We start from the raw sequence: 17,063 nt of genomic DNA, 5'->3' as shown, positions 1-17,063 counted from the left end.
CAGACCAGCCAGTGTTTGAAGACACAGACTTCTTAAATAAGATCTCTCTCTACATTCTAGCCAAACTTGCCTGGAGTGGAATCATTACAGCCCCTGTAGTCTTCCTCTAGGAGGCTCTAAGAATGTTTTCAAACGTCTACATTTCAAAACCGCAGAACCTGTTGTCTTGATCCTTTATGTTACTTCACTTACTCTCTACTCCATAAAACACAGCAGGGCAACATACCTAGGTCATTGTGAATTCCTTCTGATAGCTAACTAGGAAAGCCTATTGTTACATTAGGATAATACAGAAGATTGGATAATTCAGAAACGACGGTAGCTCCTTCTCCTGACTGTACAGACATTGTCCCTATCAGCTTAACTGTATTTGAACATAAAGCTGTGCTACAGCTCTACCAGGATAGCTCTTAGACTCATAAAAGCTGTGAAACATACGTTTCAATCTATTCACTCTGCCCTCAACTTTTACCGCTGTGCCTTAGAACTGTACCTCGTCTGTTCCCAGACTCCTAAGCACAATCGTATTAAGCAGCAAGCGAAGGAATTTAACTCTGAATTTGCTAGCATTTCTGAATTTGAAATCAGACCTAAGAGGTATATAAATCTAATTCTAATTTCTTTTATGTAAATTCAAGCCACATGGAGAAGAAAAAAAATCTGTCATTCGGTTTGTTTTGGGGCTTTATAACTGACACCATATTAAGTTATTTAAGCCTAGTAAAATTTAATGGGAGTTATTCTCATTCTTGCAACAGTGTTCACTGCAGAAGATACTTCCAGAAGTGTGGTGAAGTCATTGTTTAATGTCTCCCCTGAGACTTCCAGCTATGTAATGTGATATTTTTTTTCTTCTCTTCCAATGTTTATTATCGATGTAGAAGCATATTTACACCATAAAAGCAAAGCAGCTGGCTAGTGACTCTTGGGAATATACCCTTGTTAAGGAAGATTTTAGCCCCCTGCCAGTAGTTTACTGCATTCAGGTTGATTTAGTATGCTGAAATACAATCCTATTTGAAAGTAAGTTACTTTCTACTCACATACTCATTGTTTTCTAAAGCTCTGTCCCTCTTGGGAGAAAAGCAAAGGCAATATAAAAATCTTCTGGGACAGCCATGTGGTAGTCAATGTAATCACTTGCCCTGAGTTTTGTGCTTTTAAGTTTTTGAATGAAGGAAAAAGGAAGTGTAGGAACAAACCACAAAACAGTGTTTTCACGATACCTACATGATCTATACCTTCTATAGAAAACCTTTTTATCCAAGGAATTACAAATATTAATTGTTCTACATTACTTATGACAAAGATCTTACCAGAATATTACCTTTTAGGTTGCAATACTATATTATGATTTCACCTGTTAGAAGCGTTCATATCTGTCTCCACTTAATCCTCAAATTTTTTGGTAAGGGTTTTTTCTTTACCAGTTAAATTTTTCAGGTAGAGTAAGCCATCATCCAAGAAAGTGAACTGGTAGAAAATATCATATAATACAAAATTATTCTGTGTTGGGTTTTTTTTTTGTTTTTTTTTTTTTTTTTTTTTTTTTTTTTGTAGAAGAATAAATGGAAGAAAATTACTTGGCTTACAGGACTAAAATAGGCAAGGAAACCATAGCCATTACCTGGCTGAAAAAAACTTCACATTTGGTAAAATCAACACTCCAGCTGGGTACTACCCATCAATGACTGCAAGAACCAGAGACTGCATCAGGAGATACGCTAGATCAAAACAACCTGCTGCATCTCTCAAAAAAGCATATAACATTATTTGTATATAAGAATGCTCTCTCTAAAGGAGTTTAGCTAACTCTGAATGCTAGAAAGAGTCAATAAGCTATACCCTAGAAGATGTAAAGTCTTGTGAAAGGAAACCAAGAATTAAAAGTCGTACAACATTGGCAAGATTTTCCTCTGGAAGTAGTTCCATGATTTCATTTTCCTGGCTAGAAAGCTATCTTTCATTAAGTGGCCTGTCTTGAGTAGCGGACCCTTCTATTCCTTTCTCTTTTGTCTCATTGTCTCACCACTTATGTAAATAAAATGTCCCACCATTCTGTACTAGTTATACAAAAGTCTGCGGCCCTTAGAAGACTTACCACTTTTACAGCTCATTGCAGAACACAACAGTCATTGGATAAAAGCTCTGTTACCTCATTTTCTCCACCTTTAAATGAAACTGACCACATTGCTGCTTCTTTTCTTTTACTTACTTTTAAAATTCCTGAAACCCCATCCCCTCTTTTTTTCTCTCTTCATGAGCATCAGATTTGTTGTTTCTGCTATTTTAGGCGAGAGATCAGTTCTCCTACTACTCTTCTTGCTGCATGTTTCACGGTTTAGCTCCTCACTTGTTACATGCATGCAGCAGAAGAGTGAAGAAGCAGGTACAGAACAAAGAAAGTAAAATGGTGAAACACTCTTACTAATCTAGATATCAAGACCAGATTTTTTTTGGTGTTGTTTGAACACTATTAAGTACAGTTATTACAACCAAGGCATATACCAAATAAAACCCCAACCACAAACGTTGTCCTCTGTGACATGGTTATTGTTAAAAATAAGGAAATAGGAAATTGAAAACATTTCATCTAAGATGTGGAGCTGACAACTATAAGACACACTACCATACTTAAATAATTTTCAAAAAGCAAGGCCTGAAGGATGAAAATAGGCTAGCATCCTATTACTATGCTTGCACACTGAACAAATTTAAAGTGCTACAAGAAAATGTATTCATTCCAAGAGGAAACAAGCTTTCACTAAAATTAAACAAGGTAACCTAAAGTAGTGTTTCTCTATTGTAGCATCATGGTTTTAAAATGTAACAGTTTGATGGTGACTCTTTCAGCAGACTTTAGACAATAAGGTGCAACCTACAAGGAAGCACAAAGTACTTTTTTCTTCTAGAGGTCAAACTGAATTTGAAACCTTAAACGGAAGTTTCCATCAGCAGCCCTATGCTCCTTTGTTAACAGTACTAAAAAAACCCCATAACCAAACCTAACAAAAACCAACCACCAAACACACAATTAAACGTACTTCCCAGTTCCAGTTAAGGTAGATCAGTCCCACCCAAAATTACCATTAAATGAAAAGCTTCTTCATGCTGCAGTAAATTAACTACTATTAATGGCGCAATGGGAGTTACAGATTGTTACTTCCTTGAGGTCAGTTCTTAACACAGATGAAAACAATCTAGGTTCATTTTGCATTGTTCTCAAAACGGACACATTGAAGGGAAAAATCGTAAGCACTGGGTCCTGATATCTGTAGATAATTATTCATGTGCTCTACACACACAAAAAAAGGAAAGTGTGACATGAGAGATACAACAGAATTGCTATTTACACTTTATTGACCACAAGGAAGACACAGCTGTTGAAGTACAGCTTGTACCTTTTAGTTACCAGGAAAAGGTGACAGAAGAGACAAATTTAAGTACAGCAACTTCTTGAGCATAGGATCAACAAGCTTTTACACACCGGGAAAAAGGAAGGGCAGAAAATGGACGTCATAAACCTTAATAACCTGTTTGATACCTGAAGCAGCAGGCACCAGCGTACATGAAAACCTGGCAGACAAGATTTACCTGTGAGATACGAAAGGAGTGTCAGGAGAAAGGGCTAGCCAGGAGCCTGCGCAGGTGTGATGGCCTGGGTGGGAGATGGCGCGGCTGAGGAGCAGGGGTTCCACGCACCACGCAGGCATTGCCACCGCACCAGCACGTGCTCTTCACCTGTGTTGGGAGTGTGTGGAAACTGTGAACATTTCACCTTTCATATGCTATAAAATAGCAAGGGCATGAGAATAAGGGGCTTTTTTTTTTTTTTTTTTTGAGTAATATACCTCAGCCAGAAACCCACGGTGCCAGCCATTAATAACACGGAAAAAAATGACCTTGCAGTTGATGTGGTAATTTACTATGTTTGCCTGCATGACTTTATCATAAGACACAGCTTGTCAGAAAGGAAAAAAGGGCACAAGCCGGCTGCCAATCTCCAACTCCAGGATCGGAGAAACTCCTCGGATAACGCCAAGCCAAGCCCAGAAACTTTGCTGCGCCGGCGGCCCCGCGGGCTGAGTTACAACCGGCAGCGAGAGCAGGAGGAGGGTTAATCTGCGCCCCGGGCTCCCCGGCCTCGCCACATACCTGCGGTTTCCCTCACCCGCGGCCAGAGAGCGGAGCTGCGGGGAGCGCCCCGCCGGGGCTGCCGCGCCCCAGTCTTCCCGGGCGTGCCCGGCGCCCGCGGGCAGCGGCGGCGCCTCACGGGCCTGGAGGGGGCGCAGCGAGCGCGGAGACGCGGCACAACGTCCCGCCGGGCGCGCAGGCGCGCGGCCGTTCAGCGCGGGGCCGCGCAAAGGCTGCTCTCAGGGGGCGCGCGCGGCTGCGGGCCGGGGCGCGGGGAGAGAAGAGGGGGGAGCGGGCCCCCGCTTGGCGCGCGCGCGGCCGTTAAACCAGCGCAGGGGCGCGGGACAGCCCCCCTTCCGCTTTGCGCGAGCGCGGCTCTTGCGCCCCGGCCCGGCCCCGCGCGCCTGCCGCCCAATCAATGGCTGGGCTGGGGGCGGGGCCATCGGGGGGGGAGGGGGAGGAGCGGAGCCGCGGGGCGAAGCGCGTTCGAGGCGGCGGCGGGCAGGTCCCGCGCGGGCGGCGGGGCAGCGCGTGGCTGTGCGCGCGCGGCGGGTGGGGGTGGGTGGGCTCCTCCTCCGGCGTCTGTGGAGAGCCGGCAGGCAAACCTGTATGGAGATACCTCCCCCCTCCCCGCCCAGTCCCGACAGTTCCACAGACATCCCCCTCTCCCCCCCCCCATCCAGCAGCTCCCTCCTCAGCTCCGCGGAGGATGTTCCCCCTCACAGCCCCAGCCCCGCCGCCGTGTAGGGCAGGGGAAGGTGGGCTGAGGGGCGGGGGGGGGGCGGGAGGTGCGGTGGCTGGGGCGGGAGCGCGGCTGCCGGCTGTGCGGGAGCTGAGGGGAGCCAGGGCGCCGGGCGGAGGCGGCGAGGTAGGCGCCCGGGGGGATGGCGGGCGCGGTGCGAGCCGGCTGCCAGGGGAGGGTTAAAACCGCGCTGGAGCTGTAGGAGGCGAGAAAAGTTCATGCTGTCTTTCGGGGGCGGGCGGGGGAAGAGCTGGCGAGATTTTTGTTTGATCAACTTCGCGCTTAGGTGCTTTGTTTTTAACTTGCGTGTATCCTGGGTGTACTTCTCTTAAAACTACTCGTATTCTTTCTTTTTAGCGAAGGGGGGGTTGGGAGTCTTCTGCGAAACTTTTCCCTTTAGGGAAGGCGGGACTGAAACAGTACCCGATGCATTGTTTAAAAGTAAAACCTCCAGCGCTTTTTTTTTTTTTTTTTTTTCTCCGGTACGGTTTTATTGCCGCCGCTGCTGCTGTTGTGATAGCGCTTTCCCTCTTGTGTTTACAGCGTCTGTGAGGGAGAGACGCTCGGAGGAGGAACCAGGATCCCTGGGCTGCATAAATAAGGAAAGCAGGAGTCCATCTAAGCAAAGCTGGAAGGATTTCACCTTGTTGCTGTTTGTTTCGGGAGATTTTCCCTCCCCCCGCTCCGGACACTATCCAGCTGAGGGTTTGTTTCGTTGCCGCGTCCACAGCCGACCAGAAAAAAAAAAAAGCGCTTTACGTGTTAGAGGTGAATTTTGTCGTGGTCTCCCTGCAAGAAAAAGATCAGCACCAGGCTTGGAGGAGGAGGGAGATATGATCAACTGAGGTTTTCCTACCTCCGGCTGAACGTGAGAGTTCAAGTGACATCGCCACTGGCCTGTGGCAGACTGACTGCACAGCGAGCTGGAATCACAGCCAGGGCTGCTGAATTTACCTGCTTGAGGACCCTTCAAACCCTTCTATTGACGGTAGAGATTTGTATCCAAAGGAAAATCCGATTAATATAAACTATGCAGAGCTTTGTGAGGATATCTGGAGACTACCCTGTCTGCATGGCTAATCTTGAAATTGTCTGAAATAAATCCTTAGCGCAAGGAATAGCGAGATACTTTCAGTTGGGGTTGCTTTTTTTCCCACCCCCTCTGGACGCTTCCCCCACCCCCCATCCCCCCCTCCCCACCCCCACCTCTCCTTCTACGAGAATTTAACACTTCTATTGCAAGGTCTTTACAGGACAATGGGACTCATGCTGGAAAACTCACCACGCTTCATAAAAATCACGGGGGTCACAGTTTTGATGATGGTTGCGGTATGAAAGGTACACTTTGGATTGTCTGCTGGTGGCTAAGATGGATCAGTCTTTCTCTGTTTTGCTGAAGGATCCGGATTTACTGAATTACTGACGCCCATAAACTTACTCCCTCTCTGTTGAAGGTATTGGATGTGACAGTGCAGAGAAACCATGTGTTTCACATTTCTGACTGGTTGTTTTGGTGCAATCAATACCTCCACAAGAAACATTGACTTAGGTGGCGATTATCATACCAGGAGGCACACGGGGTGCTGCTTTCGGGTTGCATGCACAGTAAGCACAAATCAAAGAGTCCGCCGTTCCTCTGAAGTGGGGGCTTCAGTTCCCCCCAAACTCCGGGGCGAAGACAGCAGGCGATGGTCCCAACCCACCACAGAGAGCCCGGCCTCGGGGTGCGGAACGAGCAGTGACCAAAGCGCTGTCAGGAGTGCCAGACTGTCGGATCGGATGGGGATCAGTGAGGCAATAACCGCTGAAAGAAAGGTGGATCGCGAAATTATTGCCCGAAGGAATAGCAGGCGAGGCGGAATGATGATGAAGTTAAACTTCTCTTTCATCTTCTGTCGGGCATGGTGGGCGTTTCTGTTGCTTCAGCTCCACATGTTGCAAGCACTGGCACAAGGTAGGGCTAGAGACATTTTTGTTTGTAAAAATGCTGCATCTGCCTTCTCAGAGGAAGGGAATCTCGCTCGGGTACAGAGAAACCCTTGTACTTTATCCTTATCAGAGGTAAACTGCAGAATTCGCACAGAGCTGATCTCATGTAGGAATGGTCGTGTCTTACAATCGTTTCTTTATGGAACAGGGATTTGCCAACTGCACCTACGTGTTTCTCTCCCTTTCTTGTCCTACCCTTCCCTTATCCCACAGAGAATCAAAAGCCCTATGGGGACAGAACCTGCTTTTTTAATTTACTTAAATATGTCTGTGCATTTCTGTTTTTTCAGGCAGCAAAAGAGTTAACTGCTGGTCGTGTGTGTGTGTGTGTTTAAAAACACTGTGCACTGAGATAAGTTATTGGGAGAAGGGGAGTCATAAATCCGCCGACTAGAGCTAAATCAGGCATGTAAAAGGAATTCTTTAAACATATGAGTACTATTCTATGTGAACCTCGGTTCCAGCATTGTTCATTTCTTTTGGATTGCCAAGTAACATTTACCCGAGACAAAAACTGCAATTGATTCGTATCTGAGCATTTCCACATCAGAGATCCTTGCAGTCAAATGAGTCACTTGTAAATGAAGGGTCAGAGTCGACCAATAGACTTTAAATATCAAGTGTCAGTCACTTTGCATGTAAATTCCCCTCTCAAAAAATTGCCAAATGTAGCCTAATTCTTAATAATCCTTTGACAGAGTAAACAATAAATGGCAGGCAGAAGCATTACAGTTGGCTGCGCCAAATAACATGCTGAACAAACGCAGCTTTCACTTTCTTTGCTGGGTTGAGTTTTATTGCTGTGTGCATTGTCTGACTGAAGTGGTATGTGTTGGACAATGCAGAACTGTATCGTGTGGGACGATGAGTTAGTTATTAGAAGCGGAAGTTAATACTCTATGAAGGGGAACGGTCTTTGTGTTTTAGTTCTTTGTTTTCAAGTATTTCATAGGGAACAACGGTGCATTCAGTTTTAATAACTGGATGGGCTTGTGTGTTGAGGAAGAGGGGTTATAAGCCAAGACTGCTGTAGTTTGTCTGCTCAGGGTTTACTGCTGCATCCTCAGAAAGTTTGGAGCCGCAGGATACAGAAGTGTTTTAATCCAGTGTTTAATAATGGATTCCACCCTAATAAACCTTTTTCAGTGCTTTGTTTATGCTGTCATTGCTATTCTCAAACTACTTATGCTGAGGCCTGCAAGCCCTCACAGGGTATTGTTATTCTGAAACAAGACATACCTGAAATAATTCTCTCTGCAAATTAAAATTCATGACTTTTTTTTTTCCTTTTGGTAGTTATTCTTGATATAGATGCCAACATGATGCTTCATTTTTGAAATCAAATGCTCTTAATTGCTGTTTACATTAACAATTCAAAAATTTTTCATATAAGACGGTTTCAAGTGCCAGTGATTCAGGCATAAACGTAGATGCCATGTAAAAAGTTTTCTGTAATTTAGTAGTAAACTAGCCATTTTACTGGATTAAAAAGTGAACTGCAACTTTTGTTTAGTGCATAGTATGGAAAAAAATGTCAATATTTTATTTCAGGTTACTATGCCTTTGCAGTAGTATATATGTAATAGATACCTCAGGGAGTTATGTAGTGTTTAAAAACTGTCCTAAAAAAAGTCCTACCACCAAGTTAGTTTCACCCATCAGTATTTAGGAGGGGGAGGGGAAGTGAAGAGAGTAGGATGCGTTATTTCTGAGAAATATTGGTGCAGATGAAGGTATGGAGTTTAGAAGACATTAAACAACAGAAGATAAAATTATATAATGCAGAAACAGAATACATTTTTATTTTTATATAGTGCAGAAAGTGCAAATAGTAGTACTCTAAAAATTCTTTGACACGTAAACCAGCATGGAGGTCTTAATGCAGAGCGCTTCTGTTAGGTTTTCACAAAATTTTTATTCATTTATAACTTATGGTTCTTTTCGCACTCTGAATTCTAATGGATTCCAATACATTCATCATTTCTATGCAAAAATTTACTTTAGAGAGAAGATGACAATTCTTATAAAAGTCCTTCATGAAAATGGAAATTCTGCTATAGCCACAGAAAGTTTTTAATGGAATGATGTGGTCATATGCATGAGAGAATTACATGACTCCAATCTTTTTATATGGTAAAAAAATGAACATTCTAAATATATGGACCATGGCTATTTTGAATGAATCATAATACTGTGCTATAACCAGTTAGTGTTTCTATAATAACTATTTTAGCATTAAAGAAATACGAAATATTTCAGGCATACTGAAATGCAAATTCTTAGTTCATAGGAAACACATCAGACAGAGTCGTTGAGATTAAGTATCTTATACTGTAAGGTGAATGGAAGAAAAGGTTTTCAACTGCAACAGGTTGGTTGAGTATTCTCTCAGCTTGAATGATCATCCATGTAAAAGTAGATCTAGAGGCAAACGGTAGATAAAACCACTTGTAAATTCATTTTGTACTTAGCTCTTCAGCTTTACTGTCTTCTAGTTGTGTTACATGGATATAATTACTTATTTAATTTCTTTTTTCTTTTCAGAGTTAATTTAATTATTGCAAAACACTCAGTGGTTTATAGTACTGAATAAAAAAAAGCATTCTCTTCAGACCTTAGTATTGTTAGTGCAGACCTTCTCGTCAAGAGAGTGATTTTTCTGGGTGGGAGAAACGTACAAATGATAAAGGTTGTGGCCTGTCCCATGAACACAGCCTAGAGTGGTACTTCCACTTCTGTAATGGCTGCACGTCTGCACAGGCACCTGTACAGACTATGTGTGCGCCTCACCTGGCTTACTAGGCTGCACATTTCTTTGTTTACTGAGTTCTTTATGCCTGCTGGCCTCTGCCATGATGACTCTTTTCATGGCATTTTGTTAAATTTGAGTATTAGGTTCTAGTTAGCCTCAAGTCATTGTGTGTCATCAAATAGTGATGAGATGCTAATTGATAATCACTATAATTATCAAATTAGAATTTGCAAGGTGATGGTAGAATTGAATAATTTTGACACAGTAACTAACTAATGTACTTAGAAGAACATTATCCTGCAGTGACGTCTAGCTCGGTGGTCTAGCATGTCTGGGCGTAGTCCTGTTGCTCATTGCAGGATTGGAATTTATTAGTTATGTATGAGATTAAAAAACACTGATGCCTACTGAAGTGCAAAATGTTTACTAAAATACTAGAATATTTGTATGGAAATAGAAAAATTCTGCTTATTTAAATAGGTTGGAAGTTGCTAGAGGCTACTCTACATGCATCTTAATGGATTTAAGTACCCTCCCAATGTCTTAGTTTTGTTGGAGAGTGAAAGAATACTTAGAAAATATACTTCTTTGGCTTGATGGCTGTTGTTCAGAGTTATTTTAAAATAGATAAAAGCAGTGCAAAGCTTTAAGGTTCTCCAGCAGGAGATGGGTATCTTTAAATATTAAGAAAGAGAAGCTTGTCTGATTTTGCTCAGTTTTACAGCCGTAGAAGTGTAATCTTTTTATGCTACTTGATCAAATCTCTAATTCGGAATTGTACATGTACCTGGATGTGCATTTAAGGTGATATTGAGCTCTATGATGCTTTGACAGGAGCCATGACCTGGAAGATAGAAGAAAATGTTTCTGGGGCCCGAATTTTTTAATACAAATATTTCATCTGGTGTAACTTCTAAATACGCTAAATGTAGGAAGTGTTTTGAAGCAAATTTTGAACTGCATTAGATGCAGAGATCATAAGCAACTTGCACAGACTATTTAGTTGTTGAAAGGACAGAGAGATGGTTAAATGTGAGGGCAATACTTATTGGAGAGTGAAAAGCATTCTGAATTAAATGTAGCATGATGCATTTCTAATTAAAAAAAATCTGTTACTGTTTTTTGGAAATTCATTAATTTGTATTGGGTTGACATCTCATGTTCCTTTTCTTTAGATGAACATTTAAAGTATGTTCTAGTTTTAAACAGGTAAATTCTTTGTGTATATAATTATAATAATTTAAAAAATGATTTGGAGGAGTAGACACAAGCCTAGCCTAAATAGAAGTGGGATGCAGAGAATTGGGTTTTTCTGTGGCTATTATTATGCAACTTCTAACTCTCTACTGTGGTAAATCTAGGTTTGATTTATGTGCTTATGTTTTGCTGGAAAAAAAATGTACTCTCAAGACTTCTCAAAGCAAATTGAAAGAGCTATGTATACATATCTATTAATGTTTTAAGTACAGTGTTTCAGATAGTTTCTTGAGACCACAGTGTTATAGATAGTACTATTAAGGGTGAAGGAAGACCATATGTAATAGGTGTTTATCAATGTTGTTTCCATGCATTACCAGAAGATGCTTAGACCCGGAGTGGCCTAGGTATGGAGAGAGAAGTTACGGCAGTTATGCTGTGTGACTTTCACACGACTTAAGAAGAAAGGAAGGGAATCAGCGTCCATGGCTCGTAGTCCTTGAAAGGTTGTTCTGGAAGCTTCTGTCATCTTTGTGCATAGTCATATATTTTGAATAACAAAGGCAAGTGTTGGCTAATATTTTAAAGATTGTCTCTCTGATTAAACCATAGAAGTTTTGATAAATGATGTCAAAGTGAATTATTAGGAAGCTGTAAAGTGGAGGGCTTGGGCTTTTTTTATGTCTCAGAGGGACTTTGTTGTTGTTGTTTTATTGTTCTTACCAGCACATAGGTACAAGTCTTGAATGCACTCTTGATTCAAATAAAAGATATTAATGCATTTAACAACTCTGTATACAGCTGTAAGTGAACATCACATTCTGAATGGACTAGTTATTTGGTTCGCTTGGACCTTTTTGCTGTAATGAATATGTGGGCAGACTAGAGGCAATTGGATTTCTCATGATGCAAAATCTTGTTCCTGCTGAGCTCTTTGCAGAAATAGGCCTTTCTTCCCCTCTCTGCATATGTACATATATAATATGTATTTAAATAGTTTTTAAAGAGCAAATTGATGATTTCTTGGTCTTTTCAAAATTGTGTTTTCTTGAAGTTAAAACATATAATCTAGAATAATTTTTTATAAGATTTGCCTGGAGATTAGAAAATGCCAGACCTAAGGTAGCTTGTACATCTTTAATCTGAATTCTGTATGCATGTGCATTATGATTAAGTTGATACGTATTATTTTACTGTCTATGTAACAAGAACTAAGACTGAATACTGCTTGCTGATCACTTTTTCAGTACCTTGTTTTCTTGTCAGTGCTTGGTTCCATCTTTCATTTAGTTCAAATCTTTTAAATTCAGCACAAGATGACTTTTGTGTGGACTAAAAGAAGAACTATTAGCAGTTATAGCGTGGCATTGGATTAGACTACTTACAGTTATTACAGCTGGAAAGCAAGTTATTGGCAAGATGTGGTTTCTATTTTTTATTGAGTATTTTCTAGTGAATAAAGACTCTTCTCTCCATGTGCCTCAAAGATGACCCTTCACTACCCATACAATTCATGCAGAACAAAAATGTAACTCCATGAAAGGTCTGTTCCCAAAGAAGCTGGGGTTTCTGGAGTTATTTCTGCCTGGGTTGATGTTGCTCTTGTTACAGACTGTTTCAGACAATTTTGTAATTTTCGTTCCCTAAGACTCTTCTGATAAGTGGCCTCACATGTAGCCTAGTTGAGTTTGTTGCATTGGAGATGTGTAATAGTTGGCTCGCTTCCTTATGGGAACTGTGTTGTTTTCTCAGTTTATGGGTTATAATTAGGTATTAAATAGATGACACTTTTTTCATGTAAGTAAAACTTTCTGATTCCTTTATGGACATAGTCTTTGCAATGTCACAGCCCTGGAACTTCCAGTAGGTTCTGTAGGAATTAGTTCATGTAACGCTTGCAAGTCTGAGTTCAAGGGGTTACACGGCTGAGAAGGGAGGAACCTTTTATTTTAATGTGCGTACTAACTTAATCACTTTTAAACATATATGACTGTTTTTGTAAAATCTATTCATTATATAAATTCTTGGCTTCTAGACGTGCAGGGTATTTATATACTGTATCTGGAGCATTGGTGTTTTTGGTTTACTAAGAGTTATTTTTGTTCTGCCCTTACTGTGAAAAATAATAAATCTGTTACTAGGTATATACTATTCTGTTGCTAATCATAATCATATGTTTTATGTGTGAAATGCTGCTGAGGTGTAATACAGATGTCACCCTCACCAATATTAAAAATTTAGATCTAGGCTTTTTAAAGGAAGTGTTTTTAAAGTTATTTTTCAGCTGTTTACGTCTCTGAACCAGCTCTAACACAAGCATCAGGGACAATGCAAAAGAGCTGATGGGAATGCATGGCCAGGGCCCATGACCCTGGCAGCCATCACTAAGGTCAGTTTAAATTGTTAGAGAGTCTGCAGACTGACAGACAGGGAATATACAGTGCCTAGCTTCTTACAGACATGTGGAGGCCTAGAAAATAGAAAGGTTGGTGCCTTTAAAGGGGTTGTTTAGAAGGCTTAGCTTTGGATTTCTTCTCTGAAAGACTCTTTCAGTGAGTTTCTCCCTCTGTTAGATGGAGTCTTCCTAAAGAAAGTCTTCCCTAACCTAAGCCTATAAAGCAAGTGCTAAAGTTGGGTAATACAGACATTCCCCTTAATACCGTTATATTTCTGTTCTTGAGACCGATAATGGGAATAATATTTTTTACTTTAAAAAAAGCAACTTTGTAACTTAAGTTGCAAATTACACAGATGCTACTTTCTAACATTCATATCTAATACACAGATTCAGCAGGTAAAAACGGTGGTATGAGCTCCAACAACTTTAATAAAAGGAAGTCTTTAACACCACCTTATGCAATATGTGGAATTGGCTTGTACAATCTTACGTCACACCATCCAGATAACTTTTGAAGTGTCATTTTTGATAAATGATAAAGCTTTTGCGGTTTTTAAGCAGATAACTTGAATCTTTAATCCTGTTTTTCACATTTCCATGCTCTATTGCAGCAGTTTGAAGAGAAAGTTGATTCTGGTAGATAAATCATTGTCCCTTAGGTCTCTTTAAACCACTTTATGGTCTTTCAGGCCATAAGCCATATATTTTTCTAATAAACTCCTAGGTATAACAAGTTACCTAAAAAATAATTTGTTGGGTATAGCCCTCTTGGACCAGAAAGTAGAGAAGAATGATACGTAGCTCTGTGTACATGTTGCCAAAATGGTCCCAAATTGATTCCAGGCTCAAACTGAAGCTTGTAACTCATTATTAGACATAGAATCAGAAGATCTGGTAGACACAGCTTTCATCCTCAGATTCATACTTGTCTAACTTTGTATATTTATTAGCTGAGGATGTTGTGGATTTGATATATGTCTTTGGCATTTGAGTTCATAGGAAATCTAGGTACCCATGCTACTTTCTAATGAAAGTTATTAAGGAAGTAATGGAACTATAATGCAAATATTTCAAATGTTAAGACATTTAGAAAAAATGCATTATGTTATACTGGTGTACTGTTTGCTCACCTAACATTTGTGTTAAACACAGACTCTACAGCATAGCCACTGCTACCTTCCTTACACATTGGGGGATGTTCCTTGTTTCTTATCTGTCAAGAAGTACAAAGGACATTTATGACTAAATACTTCTGAAATACCTAAACTGTATGCGGTGATTGGAAAAGAAATATATGGTGTTATGTCATACTTGCAGTTCAAAGATAATAGATATGTCATAACATGGAACACATGGCAAGTGACATGCTGCTGTAGTATTGAAGTGGGAGGCAGGAGGTAGAGGGAATTCTGTCAGTATTTCTAAATATGTGTACTGATTAGTGTACTTTTAAGTCGCCTCGAATGTGTGCATGTAGGGTGCAACTAATTATTGTTGCAGATGGTTCGGGACTGTTTTCTTTCCTTCGCTATCAAGAGGTTGAATAAACTCAGATTCTAACCTACCATGCTAACGTGATGTTTGTAAAATACCACCCTTTTGCTTTCTTCCCTGCTGTCCCTGTTCAGGAGAACAAATTTGTCCATGAACAAATAAGTCCTTTAAAGTGTTCAAGCACTTTTTTTCTATGATGCATAAAACCCTTTTACAGTAGCTGAGCTGATAATGCACTAGAAATACTGTTGTCCCATGATGAAGACTGTCTTATTGTTCATATCTACGCCCATCTGTGTGTCTCACTGTTGTCCTCTATTTGCTTTAGCTTTTTGTCCCAGGTTGATAGAGCCTCTACCACCATGTGCTTCTAGTCTCTGATTATATTGCTCCTACATGCTATTGTAACACAAATTATGCCAACTGCTAGTAAAACACAGGTGGTATTTTAAACCCCTTGATTTTACATGTGAAATATAGAACAGATTCCTTAGTTGTCCTCTAACTGGACACAGAACAGCTTTTCTAGGACACTTGTATTATCTGAAGCAGGGCTTTTATTGTGCTGAAAGACCTTGTTCACAGCAGATAATCAGAAAGATTGTTTACTGGTAGATTATTCCAGGCATTGTTTTTCAAAAATGTTGCATAGGACTAAAAGGCAAGAGGTCCTGTGTTTTACCTTTTGCTATTTTTATTGCCATGAAGAAGTTAGATTTGGTTTTGAAGAGGGAGTAACTGAAGTTACTTTTTAAAACCATTTTAATACATGCCACTTCAAACAACAAGTTTTAAGGTAAATGCTATCAACTAATTTCCCATTTCCTTTTAAATATTTTTTTCCAAACATAATTAGTTACTACTTTATCATGAGCAACATCAGACATGTCTTAAATGGAGAACAATGTGTGCATCACTGTTCAATTTGTTTCCTGTATCGGCATGCACAACCATCATTTTTAAAATAACATATTTTTAAAAGAAAATAATATTCTTTCTTGTTAATCTTAAAAGAAAAAAGTTCTGTTCTGTCTTCTCTCTTGGAACTAGTGTGTGAGATTCTTAGCTTTTAAGAACTAATGAGAGGTCTGTGGGGTGTTTTTCCTCTTGAAAAGAATACATATTTTGTACAGTAACGTCTTGAAATTTGTAGACTGAGGGGTGTTTTCTGTTTGTAGAGCCTCTTCATGCTAGTGCTTGTTATCAATACAACAAGGCTAAAATTTCACTTTTAAGTGTTTCTGTTCTTGGAAATGTGAGAATAGGTTAATTGATTCTATCTTAATTCAAATAACAAAATAGGCTGGTGATGTTATTGTTTAATGAAGTCATCAGCAGAAAAATGTTAGGTGACTGGAGATAAATCTATTTATCCACAAGTTTGAAGTAGCAATGAGTAACAGAGCAAGGTAGATTTCCTACCTGTGCATTTTGAAAACCTAAAGTAATTTATGTAAATGTGTCATAATCAAAATGTTGCCTTGTTAGTCCCATTCAAGCTTCTTATGAGTATAATTTTCAGCGTTTGTATACTGGATATAGCTATGTCTTTTGCTACCCAAAACCTGAACAGACACATCTGTGGCATACTGGTGTCAATAAAAGTCTGCAGTGTTAACTGTTGTGCCTGTTAAGATTTGAAGAGCACAGATCTTAATAATTCTGTTACGGAAATCCAGGTAAGATCTAAAACTTAAACTTTCGACATTTTCAAATTGTTGAGCTCCACTATAAAAAAAAATTAGTGGAGCAGCCAGTGAGAAAATATATGATGGCTTTGCAATGGGATTGTCCTAATCTTATGGGCAGAGATGGATACTTTTCATCTGTAAGGGTGCAGAATGGGAGCTTGATGCCTGCAAAATAGCTGTCATGAACAAATGTGGTATCAGTTTCACCCTAAATGCTCTTTGACTGAATAGAGATAAAAAACTTTTTTCAATTTATTTTATACTTTTGACATTATGCTGAATAAATCTATTTTAGTATTTCCTTTCTATAGGCAATTTCCTTTATAAGTTGGTAGTCAGTGAAAAGAGAACTAAGCACAACTAATGCACAACTAAAACACCAGTAAATGACACTAAAAACTCAGCAGAGGAAGCTCTAGCCAGACAGAGCTTTTACAATTACCTCGCAGGCAGTGGTGGCTTCCCCTAAATGGGTGAGTCCAAATGGGCTCAGCAAAGGGCATTCTTTGGTCTAGGTTCTACTCTTGCTAAATAGGAATGTGTTTTCATTGCCCTTGACATCGTTAGTTTCATTGTGATAGTTAATAAGTCAGGGATTATCAAAGATCAGTAACTAGGAGTTATTTTTCTGTACTTAGAAATGACAAAATACAAAAGCTTTCACCC

The 17,063-nt window shown here is 40.1% G+C and overlaps 1 protein-coding gene across 4 annotated transcripts in view; it reads left to right on the top strand.

The window, feature by feature from the left end:
• Positions 1–4,642: 4,642 nt before the first annotated feature.
• Positions 4,643–17,063, top strand: part of SDK1 (sidekick cell adhesion molecule 1) — a 412,574-nt gene continuing 400,153 nt past the window's right edge. For 2 of the 4 annotated variants that reach the window (XM_055708537.1, XM_055708534.1), the window contains exon 1: positions 5,075–6,830. In XM_055708537.1, the coding sequence (XP_055564512.1) occupies positions 6,359–6,830 (472 nt within the window). In that variant the 5' untranslated portion in view covers positions 5,075–6,358. Of the gene's footprint in view, positions 4,893–4,966; positions 5,003–5,074; positions 6,831–17,063 lie in introns of those variants that run through there. The other 2 variants (XM_055708535.1, XM_055708536.1) reach the window with 2 other exon arrangements.

This window comes from Falco cherrug, chromosome 4, assembly GCF_023634085.1.
Source record: "Falco cherrug isolate bFalChe1 chromosome 4, bFalChe1.pri, whole genome shotgun sequence".
Taxonomy (NCBI): Eukaryota; Metazoa; Chordata; class Aves; order Falconiformes; family Falconidae; genus Falco; species Falco cherrug.
Note: the sequence above shows the minus strand (reverse complement) of the source record. Positions and strands in the feature narration are given on the sequence as shown.